Source organism: Varroa jacobsoni, unplaced genomic scaffold, assembly GCF_002532875.2.
Source record: "Varroa jacobsoni isolate VJ856 unplaced genomic scaffold, vjacob_1.0 scaffold_26, whole genome shotgun sequence".
In the NCBI taxonomy this organism is placed as follows: domain Eukaryota; kingdom Metazoa; phylum Arthropoda; class Arachnida; order Mesostigmata; family Varroidae; genus Varroa; species Varroa jacobsoni.
The window spans coordinates 332,354-344,081 of NW_019212928.1; the positions used below are offsets into that span (position 1 = coordinate 332,354).

An 11,728-nucleotide genomic window follows, 5' to 3' on the forward strand; every position below is an offset into this window, starting at 1 on the left:
CGAACGAATGTGGTCTGCTACTGCTGATCAGGCGAAACCGGAGCTCGAAAGATAGAGATGGATACGATTAATCATTGCTCGGCTCGACCTTAGGCGTACCCTTTGATCTCTCCTACGTGTTTCTCTAAGCCCTTCCTGAACCCGAAAAATCCTCCTGGTCCATTGCCCTGCCTATGACTAGATCTGACTCATTTTCCACTGCCGCTATTGCTGCCGCTGTTCTCCTTAAAATCGACCACTTCTCAGGAACCTCCGCGGCCCACATAGCTCCGTGGTCCTCAGCGTTGGCCGTTCGGTAAATTAGGAGGTTACTCTAAGAGACGAGCGAGCTTTCCCTTGCAGGCTTACAGTTAACCAACAGCGATAAGGCGCTGAAGATTCTATTCGGTACAAGCCACTGAAATATGTTGAAGCGGTGCCGCAGCTGCAGAAGTCGTGCCCTTTGTCCGTGGCTATGGTCTTCCTACTGCAGGCCATCGCCTGCTCGTTGTCTGTTCATATTAGTCTGTTCTCTAAGTGAGTGAGCCGTAACGGCCACGGACGACAACTGGGGAAGCAAACGCGCTTGCAGCGATGGGGAAAAGCATAAGAAGGAAGTAAAGGCAGTGACGTCCTGTTCCGTCCGGGCCGTTTGTGAATGCTGTGAGCGCTGGTGGAGCGCAATAGCGGTGATGGCAGCGGCAGCGGCATGACGTTGTTGTACGACGGTAGTTATAGTGGTAGGAATGATGGTAAGAGAAAGGCATGTCCGGCATGTACTGTGCATCGGGAGCGGGGACGGGAGGAGGGTAAAAGGGGACGCCCTGCTGCTTCAACGACACAAGCAGCAGCGTTAGAGTTACGCAGCGTTTGTCACTGACAAGGCTGGGCACTCATTCAGGCCAAGCCATTGTAGAAGGGCTGACGCAAAGCAGGAGACAATGGCGAGGGTGGAGTCCGAGTAAGAAAGACATCTGGGGTGAATCGAACAGAAGCACCTAAAATACGGGACGAAGGAACATGGGCTACGGGACGGACGCCCGGCTTTGAGTGAACATGATGCTTTGTGTAGTCTGCACTTTGTATTGCGGCGAGCAGTAGTCGGCAGAATCGAAGTCCGAAGAGGGTCTTCGAGCGAGATAGAACGACAGCCAGTTTGAGAAGTCCGTAAGACAGACAGAGTCTGTCAGAAGTAGATACGCAATAGCTGTTTGTAAAGCGGGACACAGGGAATACGATGGAAACAATCTTTCTTCTTGAGACAGGCATAGTTTTCGGAGTATCTGAATTCAGTTAAGAGAAGGGGGACTCAGGTAGGGCTGAGAAAAAACAACAAAATAACAGTGCAAGAGTAGAAGGACATAGTCTGGCGATTACGTACGTGCTACTGGCTCTTTCCCAACAACTATCATTCTTCTCCTATGGAACCTTCCTATTTAGGAGCGATGCCATGCGTTCTCAAAAATAGCTTTAGTACCTTCGTGCTCTAGGAGTTATTACCGAAAATAGTACGCGCCACTAACATTACTCGTTCTCGTTTATTTGCATAATTCCATTCGTAGCTGTTACCTAACTTTTTTCACTTCGAAAGTCATCACGCACACGAGACCGAAGACAAAGAATGAAACCCTACGACGGTTTTTGAAACTACCTTGAAACGGTTTCTTTAACTAAGGTTGTATAGAAATGGCGTAATTCTCACAAGGACGTTTAATTCTATCGTCTAAAGCTAATCCTCGCTATAAAGTCTGTCTCCCTGATCAAATGGCCCATATATAGCAAAGCATGTAAGTACACGTAAGTGCAATACATACGAATTATATGTTTACATTTTTTATGAACCTTTTTAAATATAACTGCATTTTGTTTGAATTTATCTGATCAAGCAAAGACAGTATTTATATGAACTTATTCAGACGTTAGGGATTTTCCAACAACAATCGAGACCGTCGTAGCGAAGTTTATTGTTCAATTTTGTTATCGATGTTTAGTTCTAACAAGCACTAACACGAATTCTGAATCAAAGCTTAAGTTACGTTGGATCTTATGTAAGGCTAAATTATTATTGATATCTTTTGTGATAAGCGAAATACGACGAATTCCGATCGGAAAAAACGATTGTTTCAAGCTTTTCTTTACTTCGAATAAGTGAAGTACCAAACCAAGCATCAAATACCTCACAGAATTTCTCTTTAGCAGAGGACCTTTAGCAGAAACGCGCGTACCACGGTATGGCGTATGTGTAGATGTGTCGTGTGCGTGTCGAGTTGTTGCTTTCTCTGCCTATCGTTCTTCCTTAGCTTTACTTCACGTTAATATAGCGCAGAATTTCTACCGATGTTCGCCGAGCTAACGCCAACTTCCCGGTTGAGGCAAACGACAACAAAGTCTGCTTGGCCGATAAATTCTACTTAGCTTCAGTGCTGATCACTGCGTTCGATCTCCCCCCACGTCGACCCCATGAGCGACTTTTTCACTGCTTTGATCATGTTCGTCACTAGCTAATAAGCTTGCCTTCCCGCAACTTATCGTATCCATAGGAAACCGCCCCAACGACCGCCTATGGGACAACAATCGAAACTAACGGTCACTAGAAGTAGCCATCCTTTTGTCTGTGGATCTTCACCCTTCCACTTAGACCTCATAGGGGACAGGCAAGAACCTCAAGTCTGGCTATTCTTGGCAGCGCGCCGCGTTTGCTGGCGGGCGGAGCTGGCGGGGAGCCGCTGTGGTCTAGTGGTGGGAAACGCGTCTTCGATGGACTGTTAAAAACTACACTGAGGCACGATCCATACTCCCAAAAGGAGCCTGCTGCTAAACCTTTCTCCACTTTGTCACAATAAAACGTAGCCCGCTTCGCCTTATTCGGCTATTGGTTATGGCTACAACAGACGGTGCCGATGATTTTTCCCACTCGGAGGAAAATCAGCGACTAAACTTTCTTCTAGAGAAGGTTGCCTCTCTTTAGGAGGTTTCGTCTTTGGACACCGCTTTTCCTTTTTCCTAGGTAAATCTGTTTCTATAGACACAAACGTTTCACTTGCCAGTCTGGGCGGTTCTACCACAAATCGCAACAGTCGGCTTTTGCTTTATCCAATATCCCCCGTTGCAGCACCGCAGTACATCAGGCCGAAAACTATAAACTCCTTTCCAGTATAGGACGTCGATTCGAGCAATTTGGATCACGACAGCGAAGCGAAGTGGGCGGATGACCATTTATGTGTCCTTTAAAAAGGTTTGGCTGTACGTTTCGCCTGATCAATTCATTTGGCTTTATAGCGTTCTAGATTTACTGAACAGCCTTCATTAACAGTGATTTAATTGTAATTAGCTATCTATCGGGATATAATTTTACTGATGTTGAAATTTTTCTTTTATGCTTATTGTAGTGTAGTAGTTACTTCCAAAACCAACGGAAATGCCCAATGCCTTACAAACATTTTTCATCAAAATTCATCCAGACACCTGATTACTTATGACACCACTGCGTTGCCGCCGTTTGACCAGTTCAAAAATACTAATAATTAACTAACCTCTAAGCAGGAGTTTTCGTTTCGCTCTGCTTTCATTGAAATTCAAAATTTCATAATTTTCGCCTCTTTTTTTTTGGCAAGTGAAATCAGCATCAGTCAGCTTCAACTATCCGTTCTTGAAACTCTTATAGGTAATGACAGATTTGATCGGAGTCGGTGGGCTCTTTGGGCGAAACAAAATTTATTGCAACGGCTAGATCTACCGCGATTATTTTTTTCTGTACTGCGTTCGCTACACAGAAGCGTTCTCCCTATAAGTTACAGCAGAGTTACGCGGGCCTATCAACTGATGATTATGTTTACGCTGTTACATGACCATGTGCTAAGCTCACTCCAAATTGAATAACGTTATTAAAAGTGCCTCGGACGTGGCTTTCGAAAAAGAAAGCAAAGATTCATTTTTTAGAGTAACTGTTTATTCATTTTTCGGTAAGTGTTCGTAAAGTTCATTTCTTATAAATAGCATATCTAGCTGCGCTTGTTAGTAGATATAGTCAAATTATTTTATTTCACACGTTTCAGACGGACCCGTACATGATGCTGAAGGAGTCTGCCAAGTTCCTAACTGGCAACGAGCGCTTCGAAGGTTATTGCGTCGATCTACTGCAGGAACTAAGCAAGGACCTTGGATTCTCATACGAGATCCGGCTGGCAGCTGATGGTGCATACGGCATAAAAAGCGACACCGGTGTCTGGAACGGAATGATAGGAGAGGTCGTCTACGGAAAGGTTCGTCTGCTACTTTCGAGCCGAAGAGGAAAACATGCGTAATGCTTGTGGATCTGAATAAACTCATTTTCTGCTCTGTTTTTATGTGGTAAACGTTTCTAGATATTTTCTGATCGAAATGTAGAAGATCACTGCAAAAATGTCCTATTCTATTCAAGGTCAAGTTGACGCTTGCAAATATGGTATTACAAATCTGTCGTTCTAGAATATTCGATACGGAAAATATTTAGGCTGAATCAACATTCTATTTAAACTCGTTAATAGTAAATCGCGTATGTAATTTTCTCAAGGTCCAAATTTACACGGTAATAGGAATAATCCCATGCTTTAGACGAGTCTTTTTACGACGCTAATATGGATCTGCAGGTATATAATAATTTTAGGTACCTCAATGACGGGTAGTAGAATGTGTCATAACGAATAGATATTTACTCAATATTCAATTAAGATTTGGAAATTCTTTCAGATTGTTAAGGTTTTTAATTTTAGCCCACCACATAGTGACGTTTTATCAGGGCCAATATAATTTAATTTGAATTTGTAATTTGCTCAAAGTATCCGTCCCTTTACTCACTTTAGAGGTGCAGCACTAGAAGACTTTGACGTTTAGCAAAAAGAAGAAAAGCATTCTGATCTACTTTTGCAATTGAATCGTTCCGTAATGACACTGGTGGTTATCTTGGCTTTGTCATTTTTATGATGTCATATTGCAGGCGGATCTTGCAATAGCCGACTTGACGATTACGTCAGCTCGAGAGGCAGCAGTGGACTTCACGATGCCGTTTATGAACACCGGCATCTCGATTCTATTTAAAAAACCTACTCAAAAGGCCACCTCATTGTTCGGTTTTCTGTCGCCGTTTTCTACAGAGGTCTGGACATACGTGGTGGGCGCATACCTGGGGGTATCATGCGTGCTTTTCCTGGTCGGTCGCATGTCGCCCTACGAGTGGGACAATCCTCATCCCTGCCGCCAAAATGACCAGGTTCTCGAAAACAGCTTTTCACTACTCAACTCCATGTGGTTCACTATCGGTTCGTATCAGTGTCACTCTTATATTTCTACATTTCCATTTACAGATCGGTTATCTCCTATCCGTTCCGTCAGCCCTTCACCTTCTGCTACAAAAAGCTCACTTATACATACACATACGCAGACACAGACACACAAACACTCACTTACTTACTCGTTTTCATTATTTTGTTTCGTATTGTTGGACTGTAACTACGGCTACAGTTCACCGTCCACCGCTACGTTCACAAAGCCTAAATCCCGGCCTTTATCGAGATGAAGCGACGAAAGCCCTGGGCGTCCTTAGGTGCTTGTTCCTGTCTGATCGATATGCTATGCTTGTAATACAATAAGTCAACAATGGGCCTGGGCATAGTATCCAGGCGGACCGGCGCCCCGCTACACTTTCGTTTTCCGTGCGCAAAAGAGGACGGAACTGAAAGCTACGAGCTAGTTGGGACAACCAATGTGCAACAGGACACAGGTGTGGCGTGCCCTCGGGGTGGATTTGCCTGACTGGCAACGAAGAGACTCTACAGTCTCCATTGCTTTCCAATGCTTCTCAGTTCGTTTACCGATGATTTTCGTCTCTCGTAGCGCGGTTTCGCTTATTCGTTTACTTAAACTGAATGTTGCCACCAATATTCCAATTGGTATCATTCGTCCACTGATGCCTGAGAAAGGAGGGCTTCTCTTGGCGTCTTTTCTCGTTTTGTTAACTCTAGTTACTATGTGTATTTTGCCTTCTTCTTTTCCCTTTTCTGCCTCTTGTAGGGTCTCTCATGCAACAGGGATCTGACCTGGCTCCTAAGGCCATGTCGACCCGTACGGTAGCGGGTATCTGGTACTTTTTTACACTAATCATGATTTCATCGTACACCGCCAATTTGGCCGCCTTTTTAACCGTCGAGAAAACGGTCTATCCAGTCGAGAGTGCCGAGGACCTCGCCAAACAAACAAAGATCCAGTATGGCTGTGTCAAATCCGGCAGCACCCGAGCCTTCTTCAAGGAGTCCAAGATCCCCACATTTATGAAGATGCACAAGTTTATGGAGGAACGCAACACCTATGTCGCAACCTCCGCCGAAGGAAAGCAAAGAGTTAGCAATGGGTTAGTGTGTGCTATATGCAGCTCTTACATTGCGATTTTAAGCGAAGCTTTTCATGTGTTTTTTTTGTACTGTCAATATTAGCAATCTGGTGTCATTTATGTGCGGTAAAGCAGGACAAATCGATTTAACAGAATTGTATTGCTAGCCGCTTGCCGTAATAGCAATACATGGTGAACATCTGCTCTTTCTGTCTAAGCTAGTTTTACAGCGGTTGATTGAGCCTGCAGCTATGTGCAAAATATATATTGTGTTCCTTGTGGAATATAAAAATTATAAATATTTTTCATCAGTAGTATTTTATATATGCATTTCGCCAGTGGTATTTTATATGTGCGTACCATTAGCACGATAAACAGGTAGCCTTTTAGGTGGTATTAACGTTTACTGTTTATATATATATATATATATATATATAAATGAAAAAAAAGGTAAGCATATCAGATGATCTTATATTAAGGACAAATAAAGATCTCAAAATAACTGTTGTTATGGTAAAGCTTTGATGTCAACCTTTCTGTATTACTAGACAAATAATGTTAAAATTTATATCGTATATGTATGCCAATACAGATCCAAGCATTTTTTACAAACTTTTTTATCCGTAGCGACTATGCGTTCCTCATGGAATCTGCCTCGATCGAGTTCCTCGTCGAGAGAAACTGTAACCTAACCCAGATTGGAAGTTTGCTCGACAATAAAGGATACGGCATTGTCACCGTAAAGAACTCGCCATTCAGGTCGGTTTACTAACTGATCTGTATTAATCTTTATAGGCTGAAGGAGCGAAATTGTCCTTATATAACTTAGTATTATACTACTTAGGTACATCAATAATTAAATAACCTAAGGCCAACAAGCAGTATGAGTACGTTCACTAAGCTGTGCCTGGTTAGCTAAGTATAGTTTTAGAAAACATAGCTAAATATTTAACCGTTATGCTTTTGCCAACTTGACCTTTCCATAGGTACAAGTCAGACGAACGGAGCGAGTTATTATGTGTAACACAAATAACTGTTAATCTGAACCATCATCCACCTATAAATGTTGTGCATCCATATACAAATAATCCTTTTTTCATATGTATTTTGACAAAAAAAAAAAGCCTAAAGTGATTCCGATAAAAAATCGTATAGTTTCACTCATCGTTGTTTTCAGAGTTTATGTGGGTGAACTTCTAGGAAGTAATATTGAGTCGTTTTCTTCCACATTTCGATTCAAAACCAATACTTATATCGCTCATCGTCGAGCTGGCCAGTAACCTTATTCCTTCTTCGTCATCTTTTTCTTCACCAGTTTGTTCGTTGATGTTACAACAACTGCTCTTCCTACGTCCCCCCCCCCCCCCCGAACCCCCACAGAAAGGAGAAGAGGGATACTGCCTGGCTTTCAGAACAGCCACCAGCTCTTTCCCACCCAGTTAGCCTCGATTTCGCCAGCCATTACCAAGGCGGCCAGCTAACAGCGCACAAAACCTAAGCATACTGACGGCCCCCTAGGGACGGGATTGGTTATAGGGTGAAGAAAATCTGTCGCCTGAGGAGGGTGGCGGTTGTAGAGTAGCCACGGCGACCCACTATAGCCCCTCTTCATTTCACGACTTTACAGCTCCGCTGGGAAAGAATGAGAGCTGCTGGTCGTCGCACTCGGTCGTCAAAACTAGGCAGACGCTTGGCCTAGTTTTTCCTACCTTCCAAATGAGATTTTCAGTCGAAAAGGATGAAAACTTCCTCGTTGACGAAATCAATTTCTAAGACTGGTTATAGGCTGTCGCGCTGTGATGTACTTTGACAGTCCAGTGGCCGCACACGACGTTAGGAATAAAGCTACTATTATCTATACGTGAAGATTAGTGTGTCCAGCAACTCTGTCCCTAGGTTTTAATCTGTGGTCTTCTGCATGTCAGGGTTCTGTCCTTTTGCTAGTTCGTCTGTGTCCTGCTGTTGCCCTTGCTGCTGCTACTATTATTTCAATGCTAATTTTTTTTCGCACGTGTCCACTTTGCTGCTCCAATCTCGTATGTTGCAGACAAGTGCTATCGTCGGGCATCCTGCAACTGCAGGAGGCAGGAAAATTGCACAGCTTCAAGGAGAAATGGTGGAAGGAGCGCAAAGGAGGAGGCAAATGCACCGACGATACCAAGAAATCATCGGCAGTCACCGAACTTAGCTTAGCCAACGTAGGCGGCGTCTTCGTTGTCCTTCTACTCGGTTTGTTACTGGCAGCGTTGGTAGGCATTGCCGAGTTCTTGTGGAAGGCGAGGTCCCTCTCAAAGGAAGACAAGGTAAGCTTCATTATCAGCGTCATGGAAAATTGTTAATCTTATTTATTTGTCGAAAACATCACATGCTACACGCACGTAAACTATGACTGCGTCGAATGGAATTAACCGACTTATCATATATAACTCGTCAGTGAAAACGGTTTCAACATGGCCGTCGATTCACTCAGTTACCAAGCCATCTACCAACTAGACTGCCTAGTGGATTCTGTACGAAGAAAAACACAGACATTTGCCTATGCTATACATGCCTGCCATTTTACCACTTGTCGCCACTATCACCTTTTGCAAGTTTTAACCGATCCCATAACATATTGTTCCTTTAGTTATGCGTCCTCTTTCCTTTATATATATAAAGGAAAGAGAATTTATTTATACATATTTATATCCTATATAAACGTATATATATATAAACGTATATATATACACGTCTGTTCTCATTTCGTTGTGCTTTTGACAGGTCTCGATTTGCTCAGAAATGCTGAAGCAATTGAAGTTCGCGGTCTCGTGTAGAAGCTCAACGATGCCCGTGCGTAGCTCGAGGCAAACGCCCGAGCTTGACACCGTCGACGCTAACAATCTCTCCAACCGATACGGCATCTCGACATTGCCCTCGTTTACGTCGGACTTCTGAGTGTACGCGATACAGCCGGACGGCGGAGCACCTCTGCCATTAAGCGAGTATAACGAAAAGCTCGCGTTGGAGCTATTGGCACGTGCGTCCGGTCTGAACAGTAACAATAATTCAAGCATCTGCAAGCAGAATCCCGGCGTCGGGGCTATCAGACTTCCGGCAACAACAGGATTTGAAAACAATCACTAACCTCTTGGATGACCATTACGTTCAAACGTTATTGAAATTGCGGAAGACTTACACGATCTGAATGGACCGCAGTATAGGGCAGTTGGCACTGCCTCAGCGACCGTTCAGGCCAAGGCAAAAGAGGCAGCGCGCACGAGCGCCTCGTTGTGCTGCCCAGAGTTCCGGGGGGCCGACTTTTCGGATATGATCGTCCAGTTAAAACCAGTAGCACACACAAGCGACAGCAGAGTTGGGGTAAAATGAAAACGGAGACGCTGAAGAAATCAAATCAGGAAACGCAGCAACAGTATCAGACAGCTGTACTGGTCTGATCAACAGAAGAGATGTGCATGCGAGTAACGCTATTGCCATATGGAATGATCACTGTATTGATGTGGATGAGGCGGGTTGCTTTTAGACTAGTCTCGAGTGCTCCGGATAATTAGCTCGATGACTACGGAGAACGGATACGATAAAACAAAAAAAAAGCTAGCCGGGAACCCTCTCTGCCACACCACCTGAGTTAAAGAATGTTGATGTTCCGTTAACTCTTGCCAGAGCACTAAACGTAGCATGGCCGCCAATTTTAGCCCATATACGTGCAAGGAAGCATGTTCACAGTCGTACAGAATAAGAGCATACCAATCGCGCACGTATTACAGACATTTCTTCCTCGTAGGGACCGAGCGTCGTATACCATGCAGACCTTACTTTTGCAAAAAAGTATTTCAGGACAAACATACCTACAAAGGTTCCGAATCAATTATTACTATAATGATTGAACGAACAGATAAGCTTCTACTCTGCTGCACTCTATCATGAAGATGAGTTCACGCTGAATGCTGGATTACGGAACTGACAGAGAAAGAAAGAGTTCAGAATGAAGTAACCTATATGTATGTAACCTGAACACAAGAAAGTTAGCGAGCATTAAGGAATTTGGTAAGCGACATCTTCTCGATATCGAAGAATGCATTTAGAAAAGGCGATAGCAGTAGTCAACAGCTGGACCGTCCGACGTACCTGCTTGACGCCCTTGGACTCCCGTCATCCGGCACGCGACACCTCAGACGCAAACATAGCGGACTCATTCTCGGCTTCCAACAACAGCAAAAAAAGAAAAACAAAGTAAAGCAAAGCAAAAATAACATAGCAACAAATAACAGTCACTGGAGTATAGCGATATGAATCAGCAGCCTCAACGGACTGTCATCATAGACACTTGTATGTTCATCACGTAGTAACAAACAAAGAAAACCAATGAAACTAACTACGTACAGAGGATGACTCCACATGCCACACAAACAGTAGCACCAGTAGATAGAATAAAGCACTTGAGGAAGCAAACAAACAATTAGAAGGTGAAAAATGATAGCAGAAAAGGATCAAAGACAAGAAAGACCAAACAGAGACCAGAACGGCGACTATGGCATCGCCGGCAGAGACGCTTTTACAATCGCGAACCAAGAACGCTGACGCATTCGGGGCTCAACGAAATCGCGCAGCAACAGCTGCAGCCACGCCCAGCCTCTGTACAGCAATGTGGCCCTATCACTCACAACTATGCGGACTCACGATCGCCGCTGGTTCGAGATAACAGCTCTGTCTCCTATAGATATGAAAGAATACTTCAATAAGGGTGGCCGAATGTCACAAAACAGAGATAAAGTCAACATACTTCGTCGAAGTTGAACGAATTGTACATAGACACAGACCAATAACAATTCATTAAGGATGAGAACGATACGAAAAGTATAAACTAAAACGACCCATTTTCGAAGATTGCTCAACGCCTATATATCGACGACAACAATATGCCATCAGTTATGTAGTAAAATACCGGAACAGATAAGCAAAACGTGCCGATCCCGCCAACAAACTCACTACGTCGACTGAGCGATAGCTTGTCGCGCGACAACGAAGATCGAACTAATACCATAGAACTACATGGCCTGTCAAAACAACTACGATTACCATCCATTATTATAATCTAGCGATAATAATAACAGAAGTAACGCCAATTAAAGAAAAAATCGATACAAATACGCGCAGCGGAGCTAAGGTCGTTAAGAGCAAACTATACTATTTTAGTGTGCGTTCACACTGGAGGCGACGGTCGACGGCGACCTACGAACGACCATTGTGTCACACTGGCACTTTAGTAGCAGTTAACATTGCCCTATTAGAATATGCCCAGCATCACTAGAACGACAAAACAGCTTCGAGCTGACCGCAGCGCGTCGACAACAATGTCCAGAACCCGCAAATTTACCGCACCTCATA

The 11,728-nt window shown here is 43.8% G+C and overlaps 1 protein-coding gene across 1 annotated transcript in view; it reads left to right on the forward strand.

The window, feature by feature from the left end:
* Positions 1 to 10,814, forward strand: part of LOC111258931 (glutamate receptor ionotropic, kainate 2) — a 296,132-nt gene extending 285,318 nt beyond the window's left edge. Inside the window, exons 8-13 of the mRNA XM_022830528.2 lie at positions 4,035 to 4,241; positions 4,955 to 5,276; positions 6,028 to 6,364; positions 6,971 to 7,102; positions 8,391 to 8,646; positions 9,104 to 10,814. Coding sequence (XP_022686263.1) covers positions 4,035 to 4,241; positions 4,955 to 5,276; positions 6,028 to 6,364; positions 6,971 to 7,102; positions 8,391 to 8,646; positions 9,104 to 9,277 — 1,428 coding nt within the window. The 3' untranslated portion in view covers positions 9,278 to 10,814. The remainder of the gene's footprint in view (positions 1 to 4,034; positions 4,242 to 4,954; positions 5,277 to 6,027; positions 6,365 to 6,970; positions 7,103 to 8,390; positions 8,647 to 9,103) is intronic.
* The last annotated feature ends 914 nt before the right edge of the window (positions 10,815 to 11,728 follow it).